Genomic DNA, 14,961 nt, shown 5'->3' with positions numbered 1-14,961 from the left:
TGTTATCAAAAAAGGATTTCCCCTTTTATACTAGATTAAGCTATAGCTGTATAATCGTCATACGATCGCGATTGTAACTTAACTAATTATAATTCACTTTACATTATCAGCTATATCGTAGTTATTTTAAGTTAGGAATACCACAAAACATTACAAGGACGTATACGTGTTGGATGACTGTACATAATACAGAGAAGTGTATTGGTATTGACAATTCAAGTAGTTTTCTTTCCGTTTTTATTCACAATTCGTGTTACTCCTTCCTGTTTTTTACAATTTTATGATGGTCAGATGATACACATTTCAATGTTAGGTAAAAATATGTTGATGTTAGAGGCTGAACGTGAAATGAAATGTTATGCGAATAATTGTATTATAAAATAAAATCACTCTTGTCAGTCTGATCAAAAATGTGATTTTTTAGTATTAATGGAGCACAGTAATATACAATTGTTACTAAAATACAACCAGGCAAAACGATTCATTAATTCAGTATATGTATGAATATAACATGGGACAAGGAAGTAATTCCAACCGTTTCGGACAAAACAAAATTGAGGCGATCTGCCCCTTTATCAAGACATACAAAACGAACATAACATAGTGTGCTGTAAAATCATTGTATAGGAGTATGTAAGATGTTTTTATTTCATACTAGAGTGACTAATAAATGAAATGTGTATCTGAAAATCTCATATATCGTACGTTCACACTGTATGTAGTGCAAGCACTCACGTGCCTCCACAAGTATCGCACGTTTTTTCTCGTGTCTGTCGTCTGATAATGCAAAGCTTATGTAAGGTCACATGATTCTTAAGCCACGTGTTGGCCAGAAAGAAGTGTCGGTCATTGAGACGCGAGTCAGGATAGCAAGACAAGTCGCCGGTCAGATATCCTATTATAGTAATACCTTTGTTAGATTGTATTTGATTGTATTTTAGACGGAATTCACTGAAAAGTTTTCAACGCTTTGGATTGAAGAAAACACATATTTATACTGCAGTTTGCAAATCATTTCATTGCAGTGAAACATTGATTTGATAAAACTATGTTTTAGGTTAAAACAGACAGTAAAGTAACACGAGAATTGTTAATGCAATTTAAACGTTGAAATATCATTATTCATATTAATTTTTTTCGTTGCACAGATTTCAGAATTAAAGAAATGGAAAAAAAAATTGTTCCATTACCGAAATAATTCTACAAAGGAAGCATAATTTGTATAAAAACAGAAAGAAGGAAGTAGTCCCATAGAAAGCGTCGTTACTCCTCAAGTTGGAAAGATACGGGACATAGATAAAAAATACATGTATCTTTTTCCGAGTTTTTTGTTTGTTTTGTTTGGTAAATATGCATTTCTTTGATTTATCATTAAGTCATGTTACATTTTATTCTTTGAGTGGCTATATACAGAGTGTCGTCACAATAACACAATTCTAACCTTAAACTAATGCAATGTAAAACATTGTCATACATAGGTTCCTGAAAGAGTTCAACAATATATTAGTGGGTATTAAGGGAGAGCTTTCGTTTGTTATTGTATTCACGATCAACGTATTATACTAGCCATATCGGAGGTAAATCTGCACGAACGTTGCAGAAACGTAATAATTGTGGGGCTGAAAGGCAAAACAATAACAGTGGAATAAAATTAATTTAACAATTAATTGATAAAATTAAGAAAACATATTATTATCATAAGAATGATGCACAAAATAATAAGATTATTTTATTAAAATATAGGACCTACGGAAAGTATGGCCATTGAAATGTAAAGTTCAATTTCGACAAAGAACATGCGACATAACATTAAACTATGTTTCTTTTATGAAATATACACACGTTAGTCATTATAAGTCAAACAGTGTCATGTTTGTTTATTTGCTTTATAATTAAGCGTCCTATGAACAGCCAGTGTCATGTAAGGACTGCCACCAATGTATACTCCATGTTGCGTGTATGAGGTGCGGTTGTGGGTTTTGCGAGACTGCGGAATAGTTGTCTAACATTATCATGATGTATGTGAAAGAGTCGGTATGATAAATATCTCTTATCTACAATATTCAATACAGCTCATTACAGTAGCGAAAATTATCCACGTGAGGAAACTCGTTCTCTACGCTGCTATCAGTCACGTTTGCTTTACACGGGACAAAATACGAGAATGTTACATCACCATTTAATGAAACAAATTCACGAATCCACAATGGCATAAATATGGGCTGAAATTTGTCGAAATCACCACTCGCCTCCAGAGACCTCCAGACGAAACAGTCGCTGATTCTCGCTCCAGAAAACAAAACATGTTTCGTATACTTTGCTTCACCCTAGCCTTACATGCCGTATTGGGCGGTAACCTAGTAGAAGTTTTACAATCGGCCGGAGAGTCCACTCTGATCAGTCTGGTACAGAAAGCTGGTCTAGCTGATGCTCTCACTCAAGGTCAGTGGGTTTTAATTGTGAAGATGAAATGTTTTATAATTCATTTAATCAGAAATATTTTATTTTCGTTTGAGCATTTTTTGTCAGAATAAAGATAATATTTCTTGTTAAAGATGCTACACCATCGACAATTGCATTTATCTTTATGAAAACTAGGAGCTTGCGAATCAGTAATTTCTTTAAGTTAAAAAGTTACTTACATTACACCATTACCACATTAACAAGTTTGAGCTTCTAAAAATAATTAATTGCGCCCCTGAAATATATGGATCTATGCCCAATACAGAGTGAAATGCTGATTGCGCATGCACCAAAAGCAAAATAAAATACTTTATATGTATGCTTATGTTAATTAGTAACATATATACACAATCAAACATCAGTAATTCCTCACATGGTGAGTATCATTTAAACTTTGCTGGCGATTGAGCATCTTTAACAATGCATTAGGTTATTTTTTATTTTTGGAAAAAACTTAATGTAAAGGCATTTAGTAACATTCATATTTGATATTGCAGGAGGCTTCACATTTGTTTGCAATTCGATTAAACTTAGGATGCATTCTCTGTATTGGTTCTTACCCAATATGTTCCCTGGCAATGCACATATAATGTTATTCTTAACGTCCAAACAGTTATATAAAAGGTTTTGCCAAAATCTCACATATCTACAAGTGAGTAGATTTAATGACAAACATACATTGTCTTTTTTGTCTATTTACAGGGACTTTCACCATTTTCGCCCCCTCCAATGCTGCCTTTGCTAAGCTGCCTGCTAGCCTTATGGCCACCCTAGGCAGCGACGTGAATGCTCTCGCCAACGTCTTGAAATACCACGTGGTTTCGGGATCAATCAGAAAACAGGATGCTTCTAACGAGGCTCAACTTGATACCCTTGCTGGCAAGAAAATTCGTCTTAACATCTACAACCATAATCATGTGAGTCAGGCACAAATTGTCTTTAGAGATATCTTCTCGTTAAATCGACAATACGTGTGAAACTTGCGTTACGGACTTCCTCTGTTTCAAAAACACCTGCTTTCTTAGTTTTCAAATGGTCATTTATAACACTAATAAACCGGAATATATAACAACTTGGCTATAGACCAATTTTCTTTGTCACTCAAGTGGTCTTTATAGGCATGTTTGACTTGCATATATATTCTTAACGTCTTATAAAAAACCGCATTCATGGTTTGATTTCCTTATTTAGAAGGTAACCGCTGAGGGATCCACAATTTCCCGTTTCGACCTCCAGGCTAGCAATGGATATGTCCATATACTTGATTCTGTAATGCTTCCACCAGAGGGCAGCATTGTCGATCTCGTAGCCGGTAACTCAGAGTTATCCACCCTGTTATCGAAGGTCCAATCAGCAAACCTTGTATCAGCCCTACAAGGTAGGTTTTGTTTAGAAGGAAAGTTCATTTTCTCTCGATATATGTATGATAAATGAAATGGCCGTCCTACTCTGCTCGAAATGTTTTTTTACCTTTAGCATATTGATAAAGCTCATTACAGTAAGTTAATTTGTCATGGTTTTTTATCAAAACAATTCTGACTAAAAGTACCCAGATGACGGATTCGTATGCCTATACGAGATATAGTAACATTTTTAAACTTAAACATTTGGCTGAAACCGCCTCCAAATATTCACTTTACTTTATCTTAACATTTTGAGAACCTTTTAAAACAATTTTACAATGTAGACAGAAGTTAAATGATTAAAACTCATGTTGTTTTGTATAATTATTAAGATGTTGTGTTTACCCACTAGGTGACGGTTTGACTGTATTCGCTCCTACTAATGATGCGTTTGCCCGACTAGGATCAAGAGTATTGAACAATCTGGCCAATAACCCACAACTTCTAAAAGGTAAAACAAACAATTGTTTTCCTGTTAGTTTGGTAAATTGCTATTGAATGGGTTGGAAACTTGGAAAATGTCAAAATTTTATTTGAGAGCTGTCTGGACTATTTTCATATATTATATAAATCGAACAAATGTATCTCGGACATTTAAAACACCTTTCTTTATCTTCAGAAATTCTAGAATATCACGTGGTTCCACACACAGAATATTCCGCTGGTCTCTACAACAGGGAACACGTAAGGACACTTGATACTCACCACGACATCATCAGGATCCGTGTGTCGGGTACGTTGTCATTTACAGTATTTCAAGGAGACACAACACAAATATACCGCCGCTTTCCACAATATTCAAATATTCAGACGCCGCATCTCATGGGAGGTTCTCCTTTAATGATCATGGCTGTATATAGGACATCAAACCACACCAAATGTTATAATTACTTCTTCCCTTTTTCTTATACAAGAAAGTGATAATATTCAAATACGATGTGAAATAAAACAAAACCTAAGTGTGACAATAACATAGCACCGGCTAACGTTATCACCAAACAAAATGATTTTTATTTTGATTTGCTCACTTATTCATTCATTTTTGTCCTGAGATATACAGTATTTATATTGAATAAACTTGTGTTACAGGAGACACCGTCCATGTCAACAACGGAAACGTAATCAAGGCTGATATCGCCGCCACCAATGGTGTCGTCCATGTAATTGACCATGTACTTCTTCCTTTAAGGTTTATAGGATCTGCCGTTCTCGGAAAGTAATTAAACAAACAACATCTCTTTACAATTACCATCCTCTGTATATAGTATCATGCTCGAACATCATTATTGTTATTTGTTTATACATTGTTTTGCAATAAAATGTATAGCGGTTTTTAAGTTTTTGTTCATATGTATTATTAAATCGTGAAGCGTTATCTCTAAACAACACTTATCATCAGAATACAATAGTTTTTCTTTTTCAATGCCACATTTAAACAACGGAAACGGAAACCTTTCGAATGCACACAATCAATACCCATATAAATCAAGGTTACAGTTGGGAATAGCGTAACAAAACGGACATAGGGATGGACATAGGTATACACTATGCCTTTGCCTCCCATTTACAAGCAACACACCCCATCCGGTACTCCTTGTTGTACCACATGCCTGAAGCTGCCCAGTAATAAACATGTCTCTCACATCTCTGTCCATACAATGTATGTACTGTCTATTCTCCATAATGCCAATGTTTCGAAATTTTGCCTGACAACCCTTGTTACACATACGAGTTGTGTAACACACTTGTTCATTGTTGTCAGTATCTTCCTCAAAATTACCATCACTAACACATGTTTCTTGATCAGATTCAAAGTTCCTTTTATTACCATTTCTTATGAAAATTCTCATTCTGGTATGTAAAATAGGTGGGTGTGTAACTGATTTAACGTAGTACTGTTCTCTGTCCTACTAATCACTTCCAATGTCGAAATCACAGTCATCTTCCTAGCACTGATTATGATCACCGCTAACATGACTCGATACTTCATCACTTATTTCAGCGGCTCGTAGATGGGAAAAATAGTTAAAATATGTATCTATCTCTGTCGCAAGCTCACTATCGCATCAAAAAAATGACATATATAAGGTTTCGGAATAACTGTTTGAGGTATATGCATAATGCGGAATGTCAGGTGAATTTTTCGTTTGAATTTTTCGTTTTTTTGTTTTTGTTTTTTTTTTTTTTTGGACGGGAGTGAGGTTTCCATTTTCGCGCGAAATGGAAATAGTACAAAAATATTACATCTGACAGAATTCCACTTTTTCTCCCTTTTCATTGGCTAAAAATTAAGGACCTAAACACCATCCAGCGGCTAAAATATAACAAGTCATTTTAGGCAGGTGTCAACCAAATCGCACCGGTAGAACTTCACAAAAAGTCCCAAATGTGTTTTCAATATTACGGCTTTGCCGGCAATCTGTCCCGGATTGTCCCGAAAAATAACAACACTTTGTTGCGATCATACAGTGAAATGTGTTCAAGCGTCCGGAATTGCCTTTCGGATTGTTCAAACCACAAATCACGTGAATATTTTCAACAATCGTATGCGAGTTTATCGGCTTGGGAATAGCGTCAGTCAAACTGTGGGCGGAGTTTAGTAACAGCTAACATAGGACGGAATTTACCTGTTATAGCTGTTAAACGTTCAAAAACTTGCACAATTTCAATCATTAATACCGCCACAATTTGGTGTACAAAATCGTAAAAAAAAACATAATTACATGGGTGTATAAAGTCATGACCTACATGTACATAGCCATAGTCACAGGTCAAAGTGTGTGGACTTTTTGTATTTGGTTTCTTAACTTAACAATACTATTTTATTTGAAATCACATGAGCTATAGAGTCGTTACTTTATACATGTTAGTAATTCTGCTTTCTTGAACTACAATAGAGTGTTTTTAGCACAACTTATCATAGGTTTGAATAGAAATCTACATACTTACAAGCATACTTTTAAACATTACTATAACAATTCATACAACAATAAGAGGTGAGATGTCTGCTTCCGGATGAAACATCTACATTAGGCAAAAATATGTCTGTTTAGGGTTACCCGACCGACCCTAATTTTTACCCCCGAACCTAATTTGTTCCTGTACTCCTATTAATAGTTTTACTCTAGGCCAATCTATTCTGTTAATACCTTCTTTCTTAGTCCAATCAAATTAATCATAGTTAAATACAGAGTCAAGAGTGAAAGACACTAGTGTTTAATACTTTTATTGATAAATAGGAGCCACATATCTGTTAAGTAAACAGCTCGCTGATGTGACCAAGTCAAATCAGTAGACCCCTTTGAAGTCAACATTGTTTGGGCTACACCACATGGAGTCCAACCAATCGAGGCAACTTTCCAGAGTTTTCATTTGCTAACAAAATGTTACAACATTTGAGGGAGGAGTCTAATCCGGACGCTTGCACGCAGTTCACTGTATCAGGATCATTTTAGGCAAGTTTCAGCAATATTGCACTGGTAGAACTTGAGAGGAAGTTTAAAACATGAAAAGTTTACGCACGGCAGACGACGACGGACGAAACATGATGTCGATAGATCACCTTAACCCTTCGGGTCAAAAATGTAAAAAAAGAAAATTAAGAATATTTGTTTCGGTCCATATAGAGTTACATATTTGTATATCGGTGTTTAAAATAAACTAATAATCATAGTCATTATTCATTTTACACGGCGATATTATATCATATGGTTTGTTTGATTAATTAACGCCCTATTAACAACCAGGGTTACGTAGGACTCCTTTGTATGAGGTATGTAGAATGTGTGAATTGCCTTCAAAGGTCCATAATTGATATATGATAGCGATGATAAACGTACACAATGAAATCGTCGAATGTTCACCTGATTACATTTCAATTGACGATCAGATTCTCTTAGCTCGTAAACTGCTCTAATAAAACAGATAAATGTGTATTTAAACGATACTGAAGTGTATTTTTCCGATCTGACGCGAAGCTATCAATATATGACATGAACACATGTCAAGTATGCGTCATCTCAATTATAGTTATCAGAAGACTTAACATGGAGTACAACATTCTGGTTAATATTGTCAGAGAAAACCGACGCAATCGAGAATAATTTTGATAAGGGATTATCACAACGTGGCCTTGAAAAAGTGAATAATAATGCGTGAGGTGTTATGACCAGGAAATAGATACCACATTTACATTCACCAGGAAGGAAATAACAACAAATTAAAGCTGTATATATAGTATCACATCTGATCTACCACCAGGAACGGCATATTTGAAAACAACATAAAAGTATTAATGATCTTACATAGAGGATATACATAATATATGTATATGTGTAAGAAGTGACCAGCAACACATTCAAGAAAATGAGGATAAGACAACACGAAACACGGAAAGGAACAATCTTATGTGTCGTGGTAGTTGTAATTATGTCACAGGTAGACTTAAGCTATCCTCAGCACGTCTTTCCCGAACATACAAGAAGACAGTGTAGCGCCATAAAGAAATCTGACATCGTGGAGTATATAATGCCAGGGATACGGCAACTCCTCAAGGAAGACTTGGCGGAGCTCCGTCGTCGTCAGCAGGAGATGTTGGACGCAATAAGAGGTAATGGTGTTTTTCGGATGATTGTACAGTGGGCCAGCTTATTTAATTGTCAAAGATTTAACAATTAATGCGTCAAGAAATTTTAATTAAGATATCAATTCTTTCTCCGTCACAATCAAATATATACATTTAGTGTTATATAACTCTCTCATGTAAGCGCAAGGTCTTTTCAGTCGGCGTTTTCACATTTCTAGTCGTGGTTATCAAAAGAGGAGATAACATCAACAATACAAAGGCCAAGGTCAATCTGTTTTAAATGCAGATCCTTATTATTGATCCTCTATTGAAGGGAGTGGTTATAAGGAATTTAAGAACAGGATGAAACAACAACACAGAGCTTTATGAAAGGAACGTGTACAGAAAGATACAGAAATAACTAGCTGTATAGTTTTGTGTTAATCAAACATTTTAATTTTAAATGCATATAATCTGCATTATTATACATCATAAGCTAACCCAATTGGCATGTGAGGAAAATTAGAGAAAATGCTACATGATGTAGAACAAATATTAGCAGTAATTTTGTTTTAGCCCTTTTTAGCGACAGAAATTTTGCTTTAAAATCTTATTGTGGTAATATGTTTTTAATTTACCGTTATGTTGGTGATAAATCATCGTTAACCTGTTCAAGGTTATGATTTAACGTCAATAAATTTTCATAGCTAGTGTCATTTTGTTTCACGTCTGCCCTGCAGGTTAGCTCAGCGGATTTGTGTACAAATACATAAGAAATGTGCTATTTTGGTTACAAGCATGAAACTTAGTATGCTTCTAGATACATATATTATAGGTAAATTAAGATTAGGAGCCACCTGAAATCATGTCTATTTTTAGCTTAATGCGCCATTCAAGATGGCCGCCATTCAGAATTTTCATTAAAATAGAAAAATCGATATAGGATTGTCAAATATCAGTTAAATGCTACAAAAGAGTTTCCAAAATGCAGGAAATGATGCGTGTGGTATGATAGATTCCAAATGATTAAATTTCAATACCACCAGAATTCAAAATGGCTGCCAAAAAAGGTGAAATTAATTGCATTTTCCAAAATCAGTGTCCAATTTTCAACATAACCTTTTTTTTTAAAATTCTTTGGTGGCTTATTGTTTTCAACATGATCCCAGTACCATTCCACAATAGGCAAGACTTTTTCTAATATTGGACGCACTTCCGGGTGTGCCATAGTCAAAAAGGACGCCATATTGAATTTCCGCCAAAATTAAAAAAATACCAGTCATTTATCGAACATTTAAAATAAGATGCTATTCAGAATTGTTTTTTATCACGCCAAACAAGCATTATCTTAAAAATAACGAAGGTGGTCATTATTATGTAGATGTTTTAGAAACATATGCTTTATTTTAAATTCTTGGGTACACAATATCTTAAATAAACAAGATTTCTTTGATGTATTCTATCGTTCTGCATTTTTGTCAGCACATGCACCTCGCATATAAAGGGTAAATATGTGAACAATATTATGTTTGACGAAACTAGCTACATGGTTTTTTAGTCTAGATCACACAAACTATGCGATATGGTTACCTGCCCATGTCATAAATATGGTTGTACTGTGAAAAATACATCCAGAAATAACAAAAGGAAACTTCGCAATGCACAAAACGGCCATTTTCGTCCATTGCAATGGACGTGGCTCATGATCAAACCAATGCTATAATCAAGAGCGAACGATGTGCTATTGAATTTAAACTAAATCCCTAAGCTTTGAGTTGCAGTTCCAGAATTAGTCATAATCACAATAGAATTCGAAACATCCATTAAAAACCCCACCAAACAAAAAAAAAACACATAGAACAAATCAAGTCATCATAAAACGCGTTTGTCAAACATGCCCGAAACTTGGTTGATGTTTTAACTGGAATCCATTCATAGAGTCGTGATCATTCATAGACTCGACACAAGGGACATAGCCGACTCGTTGATAGTCACATAGTTAAGAATATAGACAATGAATTTAAAGACAACCAACAATTTTAGGCCTTTACTAAAGATCACAGTCTCATATTATAGGAAATTTATTAAAGGCTTTGCAAATATAGCCAAGCCTTTGCACAAACTCACAGAGAAAGAAGAGAAATTCCATTGGACCGAGGAATGTCAGACACCATTTATGACTTTGAAAAAGGCTCTGATTACCTCCCCTGTACTCAAGTATCCAGATGTAAAGAAACCATTTGTTATAGACACAGATGCTAGTAACTTTGGAGTGGGAGGTGTCCTATCACAGCAATATGAAGATGGAGAGCACCCGATCTGTTACTTTAGTAGAACATTGACAAAGGCAGAAAGACAGTACTGTGTAACTCGGAGAGAGTTGTTGGCAATTGTTGAAACAGTGAAACACTTTCATCACTACTTATATGGAGCAAAGTTTATCATAAGAACTGACCATGGAGCCTTAAATTGGATTAAGCGTTTCAAGACAACCAACAATTTTAGGCCTTTACTAAAGATCACCTCGTGGACAGATCAAACGTAATTGCAGAGCCAATAAGAAAGAATAAACTGGCCAAATTCAGCTAACCATCCGCAAGAGAGACATCTTAAACAAGTTTGCAAATATCCTCATTGAAAACATTATCACTTTTCTTGAACCACGCCTGTCCACCATCACTCTCTCAACTTAAGTAAGGTTTGAAATCTGGTCTTATTACCTCGAGACGTATGTGAAACATCTGGAAACAGAGGATTTGACGGAGCAGTTATAGTAGACATTCTCAGATTAGTTTGTGTCATAACATTCGAAAACTATGCACAATATGTTTTTTCTGTCTTATCTGTACAAGAACTTCTCTCACCCTGCAATCATAAGAAGGCTACACGAGGATGATCATTCATATGACAAATGCTGTTAACGAAGTGTATGAAACATTTCCCATCCAAACAGTGGACAGATACAGAAGTTGATGCCTTAGTAGTAGCAGCTGTTACCAAAGTCAGCATAAGCGAAGTATGGGTGGCCTTTGAAACTTGGAATTATCTATAGATCCCTGCTCAGGATACTGCCTCCGCTTGTGGCCCTGAGAAATCATTAACCCTTCCATTATTTCCATGACTGCACCAGATGTGTCGCTGTATCGGCATTTAATACACAATGCAAGAAAATTGCTTGGGATACATATAAGATATACGGAGAAGCAAATCGAACATTTCCAACATTATCAGGGGGACCATAATGTATACCAAGTAAAGTTTTCAGTACATTAGAAAAGTTTGCACTGCTCATGTATGCTAAAACTATGCTAAAACCATAGATGTTTACATAGAAAGGCAGAACACTGGACATGATCCCGTCAACTACAGGCGCATTTGGACAGCACACCAAAAATGCAACATATCAGGGAGTATATTGATGGGAAAATGTAACCAAAGCGATCATGGGCTAACTGAGTCCTGACAAATGGGGATGGGTCATTAAGTGTGGTTGGAAGCCGCTATGGGCGATGATGCCGGTTTCATGTGAGGGTGTTAACTGTAATGCGAACTGAAGTATTATTACGGCGACATATTGTTAAGTCGAATTAGGTCTTTTCTTAAATGTGAAACCTGCGAGTGGTCTTCAGAGTAAGTGAAGATAGATATAATAACATTTAACATATAGACTAACAGAAAATGTTTGCATTGTCGTATTTGGAAGCGTGCTTGGTACTCTGCGGTCGCCTTTCACCCTTCAAATTCCACAATGATTCGCATTTCTGTGTCAAGAATGCTACTCCAATAACAAAACCAAACGCAAATCCTTTCACGACTGGGAGTTTCTGTTTGTGATGTCAAATTAAGTTAAATTAAGCCTCGTTACTACTATCAGATTCGAACTATACAATCGTTTCTTGAATGTGCAACATGCAACTGGTGAAGTCGGCTAAATTTTAACAGACAGACTGGCAGTAAATGCTTAAATTAATGTATTTGGATACTTACTTGGTGATCTGCTGTCGCCTTTTCCCCTTCATAAACAACAATGAGTCCTATAAATTACTCTATGAACAATCTGCTTGAAATCCTTAATACCATCATGCATATAAAATAATATCTGATACATTTCCACCAAAAATTGATAACAGGAGTTTCTTTTGTGAAGTAGATGACCCTATCTGAGTGCCTGAGTCTATCCTTTGTTTGAACTCGGACATAATCCATATGGGTCCATTATATTTGACGAATATTCCAATTAAAAGTAAAGATATCATTCTTGTGAATATATTATACAATCGGTCTTTATCAATTCATAACTTGAAATGTAAAATATGGTCCTATATTGCGTTTTGCTGACTCAGCATTTTGTTGCTTTGAAGACAATAATGCAAATTCTTACTTGATAACATATTTTCGGTGTACACTGATACGTTATTCTACCGTTGTTTGGTATTTTTAGTGAAAACGACATTGAAAAGGTTTATATATTTGAAGGAAATTGATATTTTTAGTTTTTGTAGCGGCCATTTTGAAAAATGGCCGCCATATTTGTCTAGGAATTTTTTTCAAGTGGCTCCTAATCAAAAGTCACTCAGAATATGTTTCTTGACATATATGCCAAGTTTCATGCTTGTAACCATAATAGCACAATTGGTGTCACCTTTTTTAATTTCCGTTTTATACTGACTATTTAAATGCTTTAATTTTCGTTTTTCCCTATACTTTTATACAGTAAACTTAAATCACTCCCCAGGGGTAAACCTTGAATCCGCTGGGCCAGGTAATCCGCTGGGCTTTTATTCTATTTAAGGTGCTATCAATAAAAACTATAGTAATATGCGACCCCCTATCCAAAGGTGAAACGATGAGACCCCAGGGTCATATAATTCACAATTTTCATAAAAACACCTCAAGAACTTTGCCCCCCCATATTTGAAGAGTAATGTGCATTCACTCAATTTACTGTATTTCATAGATGGATGATTTTATGTTGATTAATAGCCTATATTGAAACATTTTGACTCCGCCCCTAAAGCCCCAGGGGGGTCTGTCATGGACAATTGGTGTAATAGGATATCAATGTGCCATCTCCATACAGATAATTCTGACAAGATTTTATTCATTTTCCTATTAAACAAATATATCAAATTAGAACTCAAAACTGAGTTTTGCCTATATAAACAACAGTAACAACTTATCCCCTTCCCAAAAAGGGAAATACCGTGAGACCCCAGGGTTAATACTAATTCACAAATGTCTTGTAAAGGACTTTAGGATCTTTCTATCTATGTAGGAGGTATTTAATTCAATAGTACTATGATAGTGAAGAAGTTGTTTATTGTTTTCTTTTAAGTAATTTTTAACCCTTTTGGGCCCTCCCTAAGTAAACTATGTGGGTGGGGAACCTTATTAATTAACAATTTTGTTGGGCCTTATTGCCTTAGAAGGTTTTGCAAAATTCATTGAAATTGTATTAGCATTTCTGGAGAAGAAGGAATAAAATGTATTTTGGTTACGGACATACAGACGGACGAAGCTCGACAGGTCGACGACGGATGATTGGCGTTTTTGAATTGGACATCTGTGCTGGAACTTGTCTCTGGATGTCCGTTTTTATATTAACATGGGATTGGAAAGCAGAATCTGAGTTAAAAAGTTTTTCTATATTTTGTAATTTCAAATTCAATACTATAAAACGAAATTCTAAGACAGTATCTGATAACAGAGTTCATATCAACTTCGGTAATATTTTCTACGGGATTTAATGCTTATTCTACAATCATAAGGTACATAACGTGCAACATTATTCGTATAGGTAGGTAAATCTTTATATAATCTGTTTTGAATAGCTGAATAGTATGTAAATTTAGCTTTTTCACTTGCTTGTTGTTATTAGGAAGATTGTAATGCTCGGTGTGGAGGCTAGTATTTGTCAGTCGTAGTGGAAAAAGAGTTTGTCAGGAATGAAATTCATTATAAGAACTCCCAAGGTTCTGTGTTATTCAATATTAATAAATTTAAACGAATTTATAATGTTTGGCTATTGTCATAACAATTTCCCATATTGAATCTGTTATTAATGCATATATTTAGACTTTACTTAAGAAAAAAAGGTGGGCAGATGAGGACCGTTTGAAGCCCTATCTTCATATTGTTTAATGTTATCAAGTTGGCCTTGATTATTGTTAATATACACACTATGTGGTTCCGACCATTATACATTTTTAGGGAACGGTTACTGACAGGGAGATGGAAGGTTTTAGAAATTGGTTACTGAACTAGACGAATTGATTAGAATATCCATCTGCAAACCTTAAATACACACCTCATCCGAACTAAGTTAATTCATAACATTGTCTGAAAATGCTTGGAGGACATAGGACATAGATTTGGATGATGATCAATGCGATGAAAATTACATTGGAATTGACCAAAATAAGTTAATTAATGTTTACAGATATGATTTTTTATATTGTTATATGTTTTAGTATTAATTGTTAATAGTTTTTTTTGTGACATTACTGTTTTATATTTATGAATCTTAATTTT

General features: G+C 35.0%; 2 protein-coding genes across 2 annotated transcripts in view; both read left to right on the top strand.

Annotated features, from left to right (window-relative positions):
- The first annotated feature begins 2,098 nt into the window (after nucleotides 1–2,098).
- Nucleotides 2,099–5,198, top strand: LOC138317713 (transforming growth factor-beta-induced protein ig-h3-like). The gene is made up of 6 exons (XM_069259570.1): nucleotides 2,099–2,442; nucleotides 3,166–3,380; nucleotides 3,655–3,841; nucleotides 4,219–4,317; nucleotides 4,486–4,599; nucleotides 4,956–5,198. The coding sequence occupies exons 1-6, from the start codon at nucleotides 2,304–2,306 to the stop codon at nucleotides 5,084–5,086; spliced, it is 885 nt and encodes a 294-aa protein (XP_069115671.1). The 5' UTR covers nucleotides 2,099–2,303; the 3' UTR covers nucleotides 5,087–5,198.
- Nucleotides 5,199–7,877: 2,679 nt separating this feature from the next.
- Nucleotides 7,878–14,961, top strand: part of LOC138317715 (perlucin-like protein) — a 62,820-nt gene continuing 55,736 nt past the window's right edge. Inside the window, exon 1 of the mRNA XM_069259572.1 lies at nucleotides 7,878–8,475. Within this exon, the coding sequence (XP_069115673.1) occupies nucleotides 8,232–8,475 (244 nt within the window). The 5' untranslated portion in view covers nucleotides 7,878–8,231. The remainder of the gene's footprint in view (nucleotides 8,476–14,961) is intronic.

The sequence above is a fragment of the Argopecten irradians genome, chromosome 3 (genome assembly GCF_041381155.1).
Source record: "Argopecten irradians isolate NY chromosome 3, Ai_NY, whole genome shotgun sequence".
NCBI classification, from domain to species: Eukaryota; Metazoa; Mollusca; class Bivalvia; order Pectinida; family Pectinidae; genus Argopecten; species Argopecten irradians.
The sequence above is the reverse complement of the archived record's forward strand: the minus strand, read 5'-3'. Positions and strand labels throughout refer to the sequence as shown.

Excerpts from the sequence above, each read along its gene's own strand:
- LOC138317713 (XM_069259570.1), top strand. The coding sequence starts at position 2,304 with ATGTTTCGTATACTTTGCTTCACCCTAGCCTTACATGCCGTATTGGGC. Across the intron at positions 4,318-4,485 it reads TAACCCACAACTTCTAAAAG|AAATTCTAGAATATCACGTG; the intron begins GTAAAACAAACA and ends CTTTATCTTCAG. Across the intron at positions 4,600-4,955 it reads CATCAGGATCCGTGTGTCGG|GAGACACCGTCCATGTCAAC; the intron begins GTACGTTGTCAT and ends CTTGTGTTACAG.